The sequence below is a fragment of the Sylvia atricapilla genome, chromosome 11 (assembly GCF_009819655.1).
Source record: "Sylvia atricapilla isolate bSylAtr1 chromosome 11, bSylAtr1.pri, whole genome shotgun sequence".
NCBI lineage: Eukaryota > Metazoa > Chordata > Aves > Passeriformes > Sylviidae > Sylvia > Sylvia atricapilla.
The window spans coordinates 3,839,832-3,858,695 of NC_089150.1; the positions used below are offsets into that span (position 1 = coordinate 3,839,832).

The window sequence follows — 18,864 nt, forward strand, 5'->3', positions numbered from 1 at the left end:
GAACTTCTTATTTAAGGAAACGTTATTTTTTTAAACGAAAGCAGAAAAAGCAATTTCACACATTTCCCGCACTCTCGTCCTTAAAAGATGTTCCTATTGGAAGTTAATTCCAGCAGATAAACACAGAACAATCTTTAGTTAAAGCACTGTCCTGCTGGGCGTGGTGTGTGAATATATTTATTTATCCACACCCAAAGCTCCTGCTCTGCTCACTGACAGGGAGCTGTGGGGCTGCAGCTCCAGGGATGGAGCTGGGGCTGGCTGGGAGCATCCCAACAAGTGTTTTCCAGGGATTTGGACTAGTCAGAGACAGCAGTTGTGGGATGAGGCTCTGCTGGGCAGCCTCAGGGCTTTGCTGGCACTCATTAGTACAGATGAGATATAAAATGATCTGCTTAGATGGGTGCTACAGGTGAGCAGGCAGGTGAGGCTGCCAGCACCGACTGTGCTTCCAGGCAGGCTTTTCCTTTGAAAGGAGGAGCAGCAGCCTTTCTTCCAGGACTCGAGTGTGACTTTTGTTTTGCCTCCTGCAGACACAGTAAGTTAAATTTCACGGTATTAGCGCTTAAGTAAACGTCAGGCTCTGTTCCAATAACTGATACTCAGCGTTGTTACTCATCACCACTGCTATTTTCAATCCTCGCTCTGGTAACAAAGAAGCCTGAAGAGCAACTTCTGTTTAGCTCTTGCTTTTTGGCTCTCTGTTCTCCAGAGTGCACAGAAGCTGCCTTTTGCTGCTGTCTTGAAACTGCTTGGTATCAGGAACCCTCCACGGAGGCACATCAGGATAAACCTGTGGTCCAAAACACGTGCACCACACAGTGATAGGTATCTCTTTTTGGATGATTTTAGAGTTTTGTGTGATATGCATAGAAAAGGAGTGGAGCCCATGGGACTTGGTAGAACAGACCCAGGGTTGTGGTCACTCAGCTTCAGCCCTTCTTAACCAGAAAACCTGCTCTGTGATTTGTCCGTTTCCCTGTGGGGAAAAAAAAAAAAAACCAAAACAAACCAAAAGAGGAGCCAAATGTTTGCAAAAAATGCAAACAGTGATGCTTCTCTGCTGAAAATTTTCCAATAAAATCCCAAATAGCCCCTTTCTCTGGCTCAGGGCTCCTTTCTTGCTGGCAGCTCACCAGCTCCTAAGTCCAGCTGTGCAAGGAGCACCATATAAGATGTTTCTTAATTTGATAGGAAGTGAATGGTCCAGATTCACTTTCATGGTTGCATTTTGTTTGCAGTTTCGAGTTCTGTGCTGTATTAGAATGAGTGTTTTGAGGAATTCTGTGATGACTCCGTTTTGGTGTGGCAAAATTCTGGTCAAACTGCTTCCAAAAACATCTTACAGCCTTGACTTCAGATTTTTGTATTGGGTTCATGTGGAACAATGTATATTAAAAAAGAACTGGAAATGTACTGAAAAACCTATTACACTGTGCTGTTGAGCAGTCATAGTGGAATAGTTTATTGAGCAGTTCTGGGACTGTCTTAGAACTGGTTTTTTGCATGTTTTCACTAAAAAAAACCAACAAAAAACAGAAATGTGAGCTGCAGAATCAATCTGTGCAGTGACAATTCTGAGAATAAATCTCTTATTTATACACTTTGATTTGTAAACAGGCCCTAATAGTAAAAAAAAAAAAAAAAAAGTAATGCTGAGGCTCCTGTAAAGAGCAAGAATGGAATATTCTTTTTACAGGTATCATTCAAAGTCTCAGCTCTCCTCTGGTGGCACTTACAGACACTTCCCAGCAGCCAGGAACACCTGTCCTGCTCTGTGTATGCAGGTGGCAGCTTGCATTTCATTTAATAACATTCTCATTCTTACTTGATTCAAAAGAAGAGGGGGGAAAAATAGAAGAAAAGCATGTTTTCATCCAAAAAGACAAACGAACTGACAGCTTTGTGGGAGCCCAGTAAATATTAACTACTGCAAATAATTTTGAACTTTTTAAAGTTTGCAAACATAAGTATGGGATGGCGTGAGGGCGGGGGAGGATTGTTCAATCTGTGAGAAGTGACCCGGAGTCTAAAAACTTCTGGTGGACAAAACCAAAAAGTTTAAAACACGCTTCTGAAATGTGAACAGCTCAAGGTTTGTTGTCATGAGCAGGAATAGTTATCAGCAAAGCTGAGGCTTCTTTATCTCTGTTGTCTGTTCTTGACTCTTCCAAGGAGGTAGAAGACGGGGGCTGGATGGTCAAGGAGGATTGAACAATTGAACAGATTTTGGAGGTCGCAGTACACTTCTAAATGTGCTTAGTTTATTTTGTGACAAATAGTTGCTTTCTTTGTGTGAAGTTGTCGTTTTCTTTCATTTTTTTTCTATAATATTCCGACTTGCACTCTGAGTGTTTCAGACTTGTTGCTGTGCCCAGCACCTGGGGCCCACAAGTGGGCGTTCTTAGATGAACTTCTGTATTTTTAAAATATCTGTCTTCTAAATAAAAACACAGTGCTAGGGGTAAAGGAAAAAAATCTGGTTTTCCACCAAAACATTGCTCAGTCACATATTTCTTGCAGTTTGTCTTTCTAGTCTTCTTTTACTGTTGTTATTGTTGCTTTGTTTCCTGGGTCACGTGGAGAACTTGAGATAAATGTATACAGCTTCCATACTGCTTTACAGTTCTACTCTAAGGACAATGTGCCTGTTCATCCTTGTTCTTGTTGCTAAAAAGGACCATGTGGTCATCACAAATGAGCTGGAAAATATTCATGTAGGAATTGGGGCTGCTTACATCATGTTTACAGCTTAGCTTCTGCAAAGCTTTGGTTTCTTCTGGATGTAAAATTCTTTTGAGGAGGTGGGTTAGTTTCTAATCCTGCTTCATGCTCAGAAGGGTGCTTGTTTTGGCACTAAAGTGTTTTATAAATGCTGTAAATACTTCTAGTCTCGTTTTCTTGTTTTTCTTTGAGCAAAGATATATTCATGTGTGACTGGGGTTATTAAAATAATCGTGTACTTCACACTGCACAGGGCATGAAACACGTTCTCTCAAAGCACCGCCGAGCCGCACAGAGGTCGGCCGGTATCGCCGCGTGCATCAAAGCCAGAACAGCATGAAATTATCCAAATCCTCCCTACTTCACGTTCCACGAGGCTTTTGACTCTGAAATCCCACTCGATGCCACTTTCATTCTTCTGATAACACAGTTGTAGGGAAGTCAGAGCAGTTGTAATTAGATCCACGTTGCTGGGGATTGCCGGGGTCCCTCCAGGTCTGTGTTGCTGTAGGGATAAAGCCCAGTCACTTCCCTGTCCTGTGGTGTCTGCAGGAGACAGGTGCCTTCCCTTTTCTCAAGGCAGAGGGGCCAGAGAAATCCCAAACACAAACAGAAATTAGAGTCATGTGAAAAATGAGGTGCAACTTATCCTCCTGTAGCCCTCCTGAAATCCAGGCCTGAGAAACTCCGGTGTTGGATGGGTGGTGATTTGTGCTGCTGCACTCCTCAGCTTGCTTGCTGGGGTTAGGAGTGGAGCAGCAGAATTCCTGCGTGTCCATGCTCTGGATTTGGTTCTGGGACAGTCTTTAAAGGGAAGTGTTTACTCAAGCAGTGAAACACTACTTGCCAGAACTTTAAAAGTTACACTTTGCTTTTTAATTTCTGATTTATTAAAAGAGCACAGCAATGCAGGCAGTGAACCCTTCAGAAAAGTCCTGCATTTATTCCACTTCTGTGAGTGAAACATCCCAGTGTCACTTCACGTGGCAATCTGAGGGTACAATATTTGCATACAGTGCATATATATATATTTGTTTATTTGCATATAGTATATATTTGCAGGCACAGTGTGTCTGTGAAATCTGTTACTGAAAGGTAGTAAAGTTAATTTGTGTGCGTAATTTACGGGAGTTGATGGTGAAGAGACCCAGGTGCCACAGCCATTCTTAGGGCAGATAAATATATTTCAGCTTTTTCATGCAGCAGCGTGTCCTTGCTGCAGAGGTCATGAGTTGTTGTGCAAATGTCTGCTCCTGGGATGTAAACTACAGTTCAGTTAATGTGAAACAATTTATTTGTTTGTACATAACTTTGAAAGCACAGTTTAATTTCATTTAATTGCTCTCAGTTTTACAGGGGGAGAAGACAATATTCTTCATGCTGTAAAAAGAAAAATGGTGTGCATTTGTTTGTCACATCAGTGTTGGATCTTTACTCAGGCTGTCACCTAAATTAGGGGGAAATTGCCCAAGCAAAGCATAACTTTATTGTAAAGAAATTCAGTTAGGAGAAAACACACCTACTTCAGATACTTGCATTGAAAATTCAAGAACTAAGTCTAACACTAAGTATTGCATCTCTTCAGCCAATTTTTTGGAAGTTGAGGCTTTTTAGCTGTGAGTTGTGAGTAGTCTTGATACTTCCAACCTTCTAGTAGGTTACAACATAGTTGCTCCTTGAGCATGAGTGCTGGTTAGAAAGCCTGAAGAGGCTGAGCTAGGGTTTGATTTTTTGTCACTTAGATGTATTCTCTGTGTACCTGAAAACTTTACTGTTACAGAAAGTAAACTGATGAGGAGACTTTGGGATATAAAATGGTTAATACTTGTTTCTGTAGCTGTTTATTCTTAAAAAATAAAGTTTAGAAGTAGTTGTAACTTTCTGTTCAGATTGTTCTGCTTAAGTGATAACTACTTTAATATAATAGTGGTGTATTTGGGTTGAAGCATTCGCTTTGGAGGTGGCCATATAAATCATTTTTGGTAGGCAGGGGAACTTGGAGTAAGTTTTGGATGTTGCAGCTGCTTTACTCAATTGTGGTTCCTATGGTTATAGTTTGCTGTGGTTAAAAATGTGCTGCTCAACTTGCTTTGCTTGGCTTTTTAGTAAAGGACTTTTAACCAGTGTGTCCTGGCTGTAGTGGCAGTGTGGGCCTTACTTGAAGGATTTTATTACTCCTATTATTATTACTATTGCTGTGCCAGTTACTTAAATTACCTGTTTTTTACCCTTTTCCTAAGCTTGCTGCTGGCGTGGGTGAAACAGCCAGATTAGGAACTGGAAAGCTATTGGGTTATTTGCATTATTTTTTAAAAAAAATCTGTTCTAGTAGTGCAGCAGATCTTGAGAGATGCTCAGTGTTGACCAAAGTCTCAGCAGCTTTGTTCTCCCTCCCTCATGGCAGGAGACACCCCATGGGCAGAGCTGGATCTCCTTCCCACCGGTCCCTGGCTGCTTCCCACTCTCTTCCCTTCCAGTTTTGGCTTTGCCCTCACCGGCAAACCATCCTGCTGGGTAAGAGGGAATGTATAAATATGGATTTTGGAGAAGTTGTGCTGGTTAGGTCAGCGTGTGGCCAGAAAATGATGAAACTTAATAAATTCAGTGTGCTGTCACAGGCACAGATAAGAGCATGGGGCAGTGTCTCCACAGGAGTGCTTTAAGGCTGGTCCTTCTGCCAGTCCAGCCTTCTATGGGGAAATACAACGGGGTGTATTTACGTCGGTTTGGTTTTTATTTTAGTTTGCATTTTAAAATCTGTGTGTCTGTTCAATCAGTGCAGCACCCCTGCAGCAGGAAGGGCAGCTGGGCAGCACAGGTTGGGCACAAGGCTTGGAAATCACATCACAAGGAGCACATCAGAGTTGTGCAACGTGGGGAAAACTCTCAGATGCATGAATTAGGGTTTCCTCTGAATGGCTCAGGTTTCTGACTTGGCTGGTTATGTAAACAGCAAATGACTGTAAGTCTGGGCAGAAGTGGCAGCTTCAAGCAGTGAGGTTAATAGTGTATAATCATGCAGGGAGATGGTATCTGCCCTCTCTTTGAAGATTTCTTGACATTTTATCTTTTTTTCAGTAGGCGATGAGCAGGTTGCTTGACACAAGTTATTGTTGTCAGCTTTTAGTGTGGTTGCATCAATCTGAAAATCTTTTCCATGTAACCAAACTACTTCTTTTTATGTGTTAATTCTCAGTCAGACAGAAATTGCTGGGTACTGGATTTCAAGGATGCTAAATATTTTCACTGTTCTGTGGAACAGGTAACTGCTTGATCTGATCTACAAAACATTTCAGTATCACAGTTATTTAAGGCTGAAGACCAGATCATTGTCCACTCAGATGTGTGTGCAGGTTGTAGCATCAACTGAGTTACAGTTTGTATCTTGGGTAAAAAGGATGCCAGAGGTGTTGAGATGGGTCAGGGGCCTGATTACAACCCGTTGCATAGACTTTATAATAATGGTAGAGAAACTAAATACTTGGGTGTATATTTAGTAAGAACATCTTGGTACCATTATACAGGAAACCAGTACCAGGAGGGGCTTAGCAGATGCTGTCATGGATTTTCCCATGACAGGGAGTCGAAATTCTTTGGGTGTTCCTTTGTGTGTATCATCTCTCAGTGCAAATATTATGTGTGAGCAATTAATGTTTTATACTTTTTTTCAGCACATCACACCACTAAGTAGGTGCTTGAAACTTCTCTAGATGTTTGTAGCAGAAGGTGGGTGCAGGTACAGAGTTCTGCAGCACAAACCCCTGGGGTTCTGTGTGCCAGCTTGTAGACCTGATGTTACTTTGGTGCAGCTTTCACTGGCAATCTGTTATAGTCTGATCTATGTGCAAAATTTGAATTGTATTTATGAACAATTTAACAGCTCTGGACAAGCCTGAACAACTGTTGCAATTAGTATCTGGTTTGTTATGGATGACTAAGTGAGCTGATTACCTGGTTTTTTGTTCCTCTCCCACAAGCTGTGTGGTCACAGGGAGCATAGATCTTTCTGGAGTGATGAAGGGATCAGATCAATCATGAATAGCCAAAGTATTTAGACTGTAAATTGCTTTGTGATATGCCGGGGGGAACGTTTTTGAGTTGTCAAGAGAGGACATTAGAGTTTGGATGAGGAACACAGGAGAGACAAAGGTACCAATTCCAATGAGATATGCGAGGATCAATAACCAAGGTATTGGTTGCATGCAAAGCTCCTCTCTGTGTGAGCCGTAATTTGCAGTGGCAGCAGCTTTTGAAAGGCAGTTTGCTTCTGTTTGTTGTCTGAGCACACTGGGGACTGGGACAATGGTGTGAGGATGCTGTGTCGGAGGCTGGCACGGCTGTTCCCAGTGCCAGTGTGAATGCCCACTTGTCTCCTGTGCCCCTGCCAGCCCGGCCCTCGGGACAAAGTCATCTCAGTTACCTTCTCTTGTTCTTTGTTATTTGTGCAAGGTTTGCTGCTGCGGAACCAGAAGCTTATTTGAGAAATTAAACTGAAGGATATGAAGGAGGCTGATGGTTATCAGGAAACTTTTTTGTCACATTCTGTTCCTTTTCTTAAAGTATAGCCGCAGTGTATGGCTGGCAGCTTCTTGAAAGCTGCTTTTTCATGATTGTCCCCCCCCAGAATTTGCTGTGATTTCATGATATAGATGAAGAAAGGGAGCATTATACTTAATAATGTTAGATGCTAAAACCTGATGAAACAGCAGTTCAGAGCATTTCTTTCTTTTAACGTTCCTGTCTTGTTTGGTTACAGCAGTAGTACTTCACATCAAATAAGGACATCCATTTGGTTCTTTAAGTGGAGTGTTCTTCCCTGGTTGCTGAAATAAATCTTCATACTGCTCTCAGTGTAGTTATTTTTACTGTGTAAGACTGACTATAGATCTCTCTTTTCATTGTCATTATAGAAAACCTAGAATAAACTCTCAGTTGGTGGCACAACAAGTTGCCCAGCAATATGCAACCCCACCACCACCTAAGAAGGAGAAGAAGGAGAAAGTGGAAAAACAAGACAAAGAAAAACCTGACAAAGAGAAGGAAATTAGTCCAAGTGTTACAAAGAAGAACACTAACAAGAAGACTAAGTAAGTTTGAAGGATGCAGTATTAAATGTGATGTGATTTCAGTAGCATTGTGCATTGGTTAATTGTGCAGTTAAACCAACATCATAATCTCCCTCTTTCCTCCAATTCTCACAGACCAAAGTCGGATATTGTGAAAGATCCTCCTAGTGAAGCAAACAGCATACAGTCTGGGAATACTACAACAAAGACCAGCGATTCAAATCACACTTCAAGGTAACTCTAAACTAAAATTGAGCCTGTGGTATCTGAAAACTGTGTTACAAAGCAAACACTTCTTTTTTTTGATATACCAGCACTTGAACACTTTGCATGTGAGGACAGATTCAGGCTTTGGAAATGCTGATTCTGTTGTCCATTCCGTTTTCATTTCTCTGTTAAAATAATTGTATTGTCAATTGGGTACTAGTGCTTTTGGCTGTACACAGTGGGAGAAAAACATTAACCAGCAAAGAATTGTATCAAATTCTTATCATCACTCGATAGCAGTAACAAAGGTTACTTTTTTTTACTTCCTTATCCATAATTCAGTCACTGTAATTGTCCAGATAATTTTCCAAGTATACAGGAACTAAGTATACACGAACAGATTTGCTGGTATCTTGCTATCAGCAAAAAGCACAAATGGCTGGTTTGTTGTTTGTCTAAGTTTGAAGTGGGTGTATGGAGAGAGGTTTATTCCTAGTCTTGCCTATACTGTTCTTCCATTTTTTAAATCAAAAATTCAGCATCACAGAGCAGTTCTTCTATTATTCAATTTGAGAGCTACAAGAGGCAGAACTGAACTGGGTGCTTTGCCTGTGTGGGCTGTATAAGAATTACATCTCTCTTTAAAATGTGGGGTAATAGGTGTTTTATAGTGAAGCCACATGAACTGAGGCAGTATTAGCTGCAAACACTTGTAAAGCACGTGAGAAATGTGGTTGGCACTGCTGTTGGCATTCAAGTCAGGCGAGGTGTGACTGCAGAAAACTCTTGTCTTGGAAGTTTTCAAATAATGGCATGAAAATCTTTAGAAAAAGGGAATATCCTTTGTACAGTAACCCACTGGAATGTAGTGAGAGCAGTGTGAAATCTACTGTGCTACAAGACTGAGCTGTTTGCAGGGGCTGCTGCTAACTCTTCTTCAGCCCCCAAACAGTGAAGTGTCCATTCCTGATTTGATTACAAAGAGGTGGCTTTATTGCAGTGGCTCTTTTCTAGTCCTGTTCTTCTTTAAATAGTACTTATATTGAGACTTAGTATGCAGGAGACTTGATGTACTTGACTAATGACATAATATTAAATTGAGAGATTACATCAAATAATTGTTTTTACTCATTAAAGGAGTCACTCTGTCTACTGCAAAGTCTTTTAGGCCATGTTTTGTGGCAAGCTTTTGCCAGTCCTAATTAAGCCTTAATAGTACCAGGTCTGGCTAGGTATTTTTAAAGGAGGCCTCATGTCCTTTACTACTTAAACTGTCTTTTTAAGTGTTTCGTTTAGTGGAACTTTTCTGACAATTCACTGTTCTCAAGAGTGCTGTCAAGAGTCTTTTTCTGATTTTTACAGAAGGATAAGTTTTTTTCATGCCCAGATTGCTTAACAGTTGTTCTGGGTTTTTTTGTAAATTGTCTTTTAGGGCTCTCTGGATTTTTAAGAAATCCTGTTTAAATTTCTTGGATACCGTGCCTGTTTCTGACAAAATATCTTGGTTTATACCATGCCTTCCTGTGTACTTTCAGATTGAATGTTTTGAAACACTTCACTTATTTGGCCATAAAACTTTTTTGCTATAAACATGAAGCATCGGGGTGTTTAATTTTGCAAAATAACATGAGTGAGCCAATCCCTTTCTTCTGTAAGAAGCAGAAATTGTATGCATGTGCTGAAGAGATTGGTGGTTTCCATCTGTGCCTAATCAGCTCTTTGTAGAGGGGAAACCCTGAAAACCTCCCAGAGAAATGGTTGGGAGGATGAGTTTTTAAAGTGATAATGTGAATGTTTGTGAGTGTGACTGTGGGGAAATCCTGTACCTCAGCCCTTCCATGTTACTTTGTCATGATCACATTTAAAGATGCTTGGGCATTTCCATCTTTTTTTTCATTTTTAAAACAAATTACAACTCTGAGAGCTGCCTTTTAACGAGCAATAGCCGGAGTTCACGTCCAACCCTGTAAGAAGGTGGAGGCAGCAGGCTCTGTTCCGGTATCTGGGCCAGCATTTTGGCTCTTTCTGAGTACAAGAGGAAACAAATGACCGAGGCAAATTACAGGAAGAGCTGGGTTTCCTAGAGGAACTCGGGGCTCGGGGAGGAAAATACGTCTTCGTACTACGCTTCCGGGAACAGCGGCGGCCGTGCGGGGGATCTGCCGGGACGGCACCGGGGCGCCGGCGGAAACCTCAGAACCTGCTGAGACAGCTGCCCTTTCTCCTAAGCCACAAACGAGGTGGCATCATTTCATCTCCCCGTGGTTACGTGTGCAGCGTGGCAGCTCCTGCCAGTGTGTCTGTGCAGCGTGGGTGCAGCTCCCTGCCCTGGGAATCCAGAGCGCGGCTCTGGCCTTGGAATGGCCGGTCCTGGAGCAAAGGGGCTGCTGCAAGTAGGAGTTTCACTGAGGTTAGCCCAGGGCAACAATGTGGTTTGGTTTTTTTGGTTTTTTGGTTGTGTTTTATATCTAAAACATGCTTTTCCTGTGGTACTTGTTAAAAATTGCAGCAGCCTCCTAAGTTAGATAAGAAAATACTATTTTTGGTGCGGTAACTTCATTTTTGGTGAGGAAGGTTGCAGAAATACAATTGTTCTATTTTGGAAGCTGTACATCCGTCTCCAATGCATTTTTCTGTTCTGTGTGATTCTGGAATACCACTTGGAAAACTGCTGCTTAAGGACTTTTTCCTTGTTAACTTACCACTGCAAGCCATTGAGTATTCATGGTGGGTAGAAAATGAGCTTAATTCCCTCTTTTTCTGTTTTAGTGCCCTAGCCTTGTGTGCTGCAAGTGAGGAGGAGAAAAGGCAGAGTGGTTTAAAAGCTGGAGCTTGATCCCAAAGTAAACTAACCTTCCCTCCATCCCTCTCAATAAGGCAGCTCTCAGCAAGCTACTTTTCACTGATGTATAAAGACTCTCCTTTTTAATTTCCCTATTGGGAATATTCCGCTGCTTAAGCCTGACCCTTAATTAGGAGCAAAAGCTGTAAATTACAGCAGTCGCTGCAGCTGAGTTGGAATTTGCTGGTAGCTGGAGGAGTGTCCAAGGCTTGTTGAAGCAGAGCTTTGGACCAGCCCATGAAATGTGCTTGAATGTCAGCTTCCTAGAGCTTCGACCCTTATTAGCTACATTACTAATTGAATGATAACACAGCATGCAAATTACTGAGATAATCCTGAGCAGTAAATACCAGTGGGTTCTTTTCAGGTGGTTTGTATTTTTTTTTTTCTCCTTCTCTTTTTCCCCCTAACCAAAAGCTCTGGCTGCAAAAAATACCGTTGTACATTTTGAGCTATTTTATCCATAGGCTGATTGGGCATCTGATTTGTATAAGCTCAAAGCAGCTGAGGGAGAAGCCAAGTTGTCCCAGTGCCTGTGTTGTTTGCAGCTGCAGAGTTCCAACATGGGAATGAAAGAACCGTGGCCGAATGCTTTCATGTGGTTTTGTATTGCAGAGTCACAGCCTTGTCTCATAACATCAGGGCACATGATGAGATGGTGAATTTAGATAAGAGAACTCTTTCATCTGCCCCTTGGGGAGGAGATCCTTCTCTCTGTCTGGCTCCTGTCCGCTTGGCTCTGCTGTGGTGTCCTCCTTTCTGGCAGGGTTGGATAGGGAGAAGCCTGCAAGAGACTCCCTGTGCAGAGCCCTGTGAGACAGGTTGTTCTCTGGGGCTGAGTGTACTCTGCAGCCCTCAGAGGCACAGGGAGCAGGTCACACCTTCATCCTGTGCTCTGCAGCACTCTGCCTGCCTGGGTTCTCCTCCCAGCCACTGGCATCTGCACAGGCTAAGGGAACACGAGTCACACTGAGTGTGCTTGCAAATGCTTTTCCTGATAAACTTTCCCTTTCTCCTTTATTTTTATCCTTTTAATAAATGTCTTCTCATTCGTTTTAGACCCAGACTGAAAAATGTGGACAGAAGTACCGCACAGCAGCTGGCAGTCACAGTGGGAAATGTCACAGTAATTATCACAGACTTTAAAGAAAAGACTCGCTCTTCATCCACGTCGTCTTCTACAGTGACCTCCAGTGCAGGATCAGAACAACAGAATCAGAGCAGCTCGGGCTCTGAGAGCACAGACAAGGGCTCGTCCCGTTCCTCCACACCCAAGGGGGACATGTCGGCAGTCAACGACGAATCTTTCTGAAAAATTGCACATGGAGTTGTGGAAACTATGAATCAGGGTATGAAATTCAAACACTCCACCTGCCCACGCTGTTCAAATCCTGGAGAGCCTCTTCTGTGCTTGAACACACTTTTCTCGGACATCGACCTCTTACTGATGCAACCAGGATAATTTCTGCTTGCCGTGGGCATCTGGCCACCAAGGAATTTCTCACCCTAGCGATTACTCTTGACACTTTTATGTATTCCATTGTTTTATATGATTTTCCTAACAATCATTTATAATTGGATGTGCTCCTGAATCTACTTTTTTATAATATCTGCTGTGCACAATTTTCCATGAACATGACAACTTTTTGTTTTGGGGTAGGGAGCGGGTGGGGTGGGAAGGGGACTTTATTTATTGCATTCACAAGCTCCATCCTCTTTCAACATATCCTTTTTAAGTTCAGTTCTTCTTCCAGTTATACTGTGTACTATCAGTTTTGATATAAATTATATATAAATATATATATAAATAAATATATATAAAGGGTTATTTGAAACCAATACATGGAAACGCTGGTGCTTGAAACACTGTGAAGTGATAAAACAAAATAATTGAACAGTTCAAGATCTGGGACAGTCCCCTTCTGTGAAAGTACTGAAACTGAAATGGAACTGGTCTTAGGTGAAAAGTGTTCCTGAAGGTTTGAACCTATATGGGACCTGTTCTCTCTATTGTTCCTTCCCTGTTTCTTCCCTAAGCAATGGCGAAAGTGTACTGGACACGGTTTTAAATGGTACAGCTTGGGATCTGAGATGAGAGAGGATTGAGTGTTTCCCCTAGGGTCACTCAGGTTGGTGATGTGCAGGTCTGTGCCCAGCTGGAGCAGAAGCATTCCCAACCAGTCACGCCACAGATCCGTGTGTTTGGTAACGTGAGCGTTGCTGTGTGATGCACAGCCAGTCCCACACATGGTGGTGGTGTTAATGAGTTCCAGCCAGCAGCCTCAGGGCCCGAGGTAACTGGAACTGGAGTGGTTACTGTGGGTTGAAGGCAGCAGGGAGCCTGGGAGCAATCCCGAGTTCAGGAACCCAGCTGGTGCTCGCTCCAGCCGTGTGTGGGTCGGTGCTTGTCAGCCCTGTTCCATCTGTCCTGTCCATGCTGTTGGGGTGGCTCTATTCCTTGTAGTCCATCTGTATCCCAAGAGTGGTTTCTGAACATCATCCTGTCCAGTGATGGGCTTGTCAGCGTTTGGACACTTCCGAGTCTCCTGCTGTGGGAGCAAAAGTAGGGACAAGTTTTCATGCTGGCAAGTGAGCAGTGTGTGGCTCATGCTCATGACCAGCATCTCCTTCATTCTTACTCTAAAGCTATCCAGACTATAATTTCTTTTCCTGGCCTGTTAGTGTTGCTTTACAGTTTACCTTCCATGCATTATCCTGCTAAAACACTCAGCTGAAGAGGTGAAACAAACTTTTTTTTAAAAGGCAAAACAACCCCAATCCTCTTTGGCCTTTCATCTTTATTTAGTGGCCCCAGGGTGCTCTGCAGTAATTTCAAGGCTCAGAGGCTGTGGCTTCATCTGACATCAAATGCATAACTTTTGGGCATGATGAAAGAGGGCCACATTTTGACAAACTTTGTGCCTGCTTGTTATATTGTGAATTATTTGCTTGGCAAGAGAAATTTCTCTTTGTGGAGGCAACTGATTTTTAAGATTTCTTTTAAAATCTGTGTGGTTTTGAGTAGCAGACGTAGGTTCCTTTCACACTGGCGACAGAAATGTGTAAGGGATCTGGTAGAGCCCCTGCTTGAAGGCATGTGCAGTGGCAGTGCCTTGGCAGCAGTGGTTTCATTCTGAATATGTTAACGTGGGCACCCCAACTTGATTCTGCTTATATTCACAGTATATAGGCTGTCTTTTGTAAGCATTTTTAAAAGTATTAAAGAACCAAAGGAAAACAGATGCTTCCTATGAGCATCACGACAATTTATTATACATAGTTTTAAATACTATGAATATCTCAATCCACATTTTAACATTAGTGGGATATTGCAAAGACATTCCTTTTCCAGTTTTTACTATTCCTTTAAGGGTCTCAGGGAGGGTAAACTGGTCAGCCATATTTATTTATTTTACTGAAATGTATTGGAATAATTTTTTAAGAGAGATTTTTTGAAGATGCCCCTGAACTTGTATATTTTGCACTGCTTTATAAATGATCCATTATGAATTAGGCTTGCGTGCATCTCGGCCGTGATCCAGCCAAGAGCGTGAGCGAGTGGCAGGTCCCGCTGCCCTCAGCAGGGCTTATTCTGGTGCTTCAAGTCAAACCACGTGCTCACCTTCTTCGTTGGATCTGGGAAATTGTGCAAAAAAAAAAAAAAAAAAAGAAAAAAAAATAGCATTGTGTGTACCAGGAAATTGCTTCTTTTTCAAGTGAAACTAGACCTGTAGATCAGTTAAAAAGCTTTAACGCCGTACCCAGCTACTCGTGGTAAAGTCGGTAACATCTGTCCCTTTGGCGTGCCTCCTCCATATGAAGTAGCTTGCTATAAACAGATGGGAAAAATTTCTTTGGAACGAGTGACCTGTAATCCTGCAATCAGTTAGGAAGTGCTGGCTAAGCACTGAACCCCCCCAGCCTCATCCGTAGCTGTTGTGTTGTGGGTTTGAAGGACAGCGTTTGCTTTCACACTTGATTTCGGAAGCCGGCGTTCCTGCGGCACCGCGGGCGGGGTTCCCTCCGTGCCACGGGCCAGCCCGCCCTCGGTGGGGAAGGTGTTCCAGAACCAAACCAAGCAAACACTAGGGTAGGGAAGGACCAGATTCACGGTGTTCAGTGGCACAGAACGCAGGTAAGTGAAGCACAGTGTTACGATGGTGAAGTCTTGACTCTTACACACACACACACAGACACCGACACAGCTTGCCTGACTCGCTCAGTTGTAGTTCTGCAAAGGAAAGGTGACAGCGTTTTACACCACCAGGCTATTTATTTCAATTGGAACTTTGCTTCAGATTGGACAGACCCAAAATTTGGCAGCAGCTTCTGTGAGTTTATTTCCACTGAGATGTTTTCACCTGCCTTACCAAGATCATTCTCAGTCTACTTTTTTAAACTCTACCGTAAACTTAAATTATTGAAAATTTATGAATTGCTGACTATATAATAACCTTTGCTTGTATGTAACCGAATGGTTTTAAGAGCCAACATTTAGAGTATGACAATGGAGCTGAACAGTTTTTAATGCGCAAGCAGTTCTGTTCTTGTGTATGACTTGTAACCTTAATTTACTGTGTAAAGATGGTTACATTATTTCCTTAGCTTTGTTTGTTGGAGACAAATATAGAATGCTTGTTTAAGTATGTCAAAACATAATCTTATCTTGTGGATTTTTATGTTAATGTATTATACGAGCTCTATTTTTCATTTGCCCAGAAAGACAGCTTGTATAACGCTTCTGAAAGTTTTTCCGCTCTGTAAAGTCTTTAGAGCTGACAGTCCTGTTAGGTTTGTTTTAATCTTCATGCTAAAGTGTCAATGGTGGTTTTGTGAACTGGTCAGAAATTCACAGGTCTTAAATGTTTTTGGGAAATTTATATTGGACACTGCTCTTTGTCTAGCAAATAAAAGATGTTAATATATTCCTGTTACTGGCATGTGCACGACTGTTATTAGAAGCCACTTTATCATTTTCCTGCTTTAAATAGAAATGTCTATTTATGAATTCTGCTTGTAGTTTTTTCACAAATAAAATAGTAAAATTTAATTATATCTGAAAGCTCTCTTTTTTGGGAGATGCCAGTATTCAGAGAAGGTGGAGAGTCCTGTTGTTGGAGCAGCTCCTCTGTGTGCTTGGCTCATCCCTGAGCCACTGCTCGAGCACCCACTTCTGCAAACACAATTTGTGCCCATGGAACACCTCAGTCAAGTAAGAAAATCCAGTTTGTTCTCTGGGACTCACAACTTGGGGAGGCTTTGTGGCAGATGTGTCTGCAGAATTTGGGTTTCTGGTCCCTGGAAATAAAATTTTTTCCCCTTTCTGTAACTGCAGGAATGGTGAGGCTTAGTGCAGAGGATTTAGTGAGAGCCCTTGGGAGTTCCTTCACCTGTTTTGGCGCTAACAAAGTCCCAGGAGTAAATTTAATAAAATGTAATTGAGAGTCTAATTGTATTTTTGTAGCATAAAAATACTGGTATTTTGCAAGCAGTGTTTTGTTCCTCTGCCTAGGAAACAAGGTGATGTGAATTGCTGTGCTCTTTCTAGCTCGTGTTTCCCCTCCACCACCTGAGATGGGAGATGTGTGACGTAACTGTGCAAATATGAAGTTGAAATTTGAAAGCAACAGATAAAATGCCAAGGGGACAAAAAACATTTTTCCTGGGAATAGGAGGGCAGTTCCTAAACGAAAAGGCATTTGGATACTTCTAGGGGAAATGTGTGTTACAAATAGAGGTCGCTTTAGGAAACCCCATGTGCAAACAGACGCTTGAATGCTTTTAACCTCAGTTGGAAACGATTCAGGTGCCTTTGTGCCAAGAATGAGAAGAATCAGGAAAGGTAGTGGTTGTTCTACAGACCTGAAAAGCATTTGCTTGGCATGCTGAGGGCTGAGCAGAGGAGTCATTGCCTCGAAGAGTGTACAGTCCCTGCCCTCACCCTGTGACCACCCAAAGGTGCCAGAGCCACCGTGGGGACAAAGCATAGGAGCTAAAGGGAGAGGAGGCCACATCTTCATCACCTTGATGCTTGAATGGAGCCAGCAAAAGAGACTTCCATGGCAGTGTTGTCTCCCTCAGAGCCTGCCACTCACCCCTTTGCTGAGATTTCAGGTCTGGAAATGCCTTGCCTTGGAGCCACATGAGCCAAGGGCCACCTCCAGTGCTGGAGCTGCAGTTGTCCCTGCTGCTGGCTGCCACTGTATGAAGATGATGCAGTGCCACACTCACGGATTTGTGGATCCCTCCAGGATGCACGTGTTCAGATTCAGGCTGGTGGCTTGCCTGGCAGCAGGCTGGATGGATTCCTAGAGCCCCACTCAGTTGTTGAAAGATAAACCTGAGTCTGTAATGCTTTAAACAGAGGAGAGTTGTGAAACTTCACTTGTGATTCACAAACGATCAGATTAAAAGAGAACCAGAACAAACTGATCTGGAGAACCAGCAGGATCTGGAAGGAAGAGAGAGACTGGCTGCATTTTGTAACACCTGGATGCCCTCGTGGCGTTTGTGGTTGTAACAAGGAGGGGGAAATGTCAGGTCTTTCTGCCTGCCTTTCTCTTGGCTGTCCCCTGAATATTTACATGCCCGAATCTTGCTTGCCTTTTCTCCTGCTGTCAGCAGACACACCGAGGCTTGTTTGCTGTTTTCCCTTAAGATGAAGGACTGCTTGATATTTGTACAGAGCCTTTTTCCAGACAAAGTTGGGGCTGATGCTGATTCCAGCTGAACCCATCTAATAGGAGGACACTGGAAACTTCAGCCGTGTTTTCTCATTGTTTATTCTCAGCAGAGGAAAACCTCCATGCAGAGGTCACCAATAACATCAAAAGCAGAATTTCCTAATCAAAGCACTTCACACCACTGCAATTATCCCACTTGCAAAACTTCCCCATGGCAGAGCATGGAAGCCTGTGACAGTGAAGAGCACTCTGTGCCTAACTCTGGTCTGCGGTTAGTATTGATAATAAAGGTAAAAGTGCTGTCTGCCTGCAGCCAGTGCTGCACATCTCAGCTCAGCCTGCAGTCCCCTGTTGCTCCTCAGACAGGGATCACTCCTCACACAGCAGGAACTGATCTGGCAGCCTCGGCTGTGCAGGAAGCAAGGAAGGCACGAGCCAGTTGTGCTTCCTAGATGAGGAATCAAGAAACAAATACTCCCTTGTTCTCCTCTGTCTCCATACAAAAAAAAAAAAAAAAAAAAAAAAAGAGGCATTGCTCTCCACCATGACTATTTATTATTCCCAGGATACTGGAATTTCATTACTTTCTAACATTCTTAATTTTTTCCAACTTCTTTTCCTTCTGCATGAGGAGCTGTCAAAAGTGTTCTGACATCCTTAAAAGGCTGTTCCACCCCCCTTTTCCAAAACCATTCTGAGAAGGACTGAAAATGGCACAGTGGCAACTAGAGAGTCCCAATGTGAGAATCCCTGCTGCTCCACATCCCTGCCTTGGCAATCCTCCCTTCCTCCTGCCAGCAGGTGAAGCAGGGGCATCCAAAGCTGATATTCCCTTAAATACTGTGGAATTCCCAGTGTAATACGCACTCAATAACAGCACATAAAAGATTTTTAGGAAGCTTTTTAATTGGCCACAGCTTCTGGAGCTGAACAGAGTTTGAGGGGAGAGATCTGAAGTGTTTAAGCTGCTCAAAGTTTCTCTCAAGTGTTGGAAAAAAACTAGTTTGGGAGCTGAATCTGGGTACAGAATATCCCAGTGAGCAGGAGGAGACTGGAATGCTGTAGGAACAGCACAGAGTGACCCAGGTAAGTAGAATGAGAATGGATAAAGCTGATTTTTGTTCCTCGTCATGCTGTGCTGTCTGATTCATGTCACCCAGGAGGTTTGGTGTGGAGTTGGCAGGAGGAGTTTTCTATGTTTGTGTGTATTTTAGGAGGGCCTAAAGTTCATAGCAGAGAAGCAGAACCACTGAAATTTTAGATCTGCCTTCACGCAAGAATTGATACCTATCTAATAAGTACGACTATAATCTTAAATAGAGATGGTGTATTTTTACATAGG

The 18,864-nt window shown here is 42.7% G+C and overlaps 1 protein-coding gene across 1 annotated transcript in view; it reads left to right on the forward strand.

The window, feature by feature from the left end:
- Window positions 1–15,889, forward strand: part of RYBP (RING1 and YY1 binding protein) — a 42,081-nt gene extending 26,192 nt beyond the window's left edge. Inside the window, exons 3-5 of the mRNA XM_066327176.1 lie at window positions 7,635–7,811; window positions 7,926–8,024; window positions 11,899–15,889. Of these exons, the coding sequence (XP_066183273.1) occupies window positions 7,635–7,811; window positions 7,926–8,024; window positions 11,899–12,151 (529 nt within the window). The 3' untranslated portion in view covers window positions 12,152–15,889. The remainder of the gene's footprint in view (window positions 1–7,634; window positions 7,812–7,925; window positions 8,025–11,898) is intronic.
- Window positions 15,890–18,864: the final 2,975 nt, after the last annotated feature.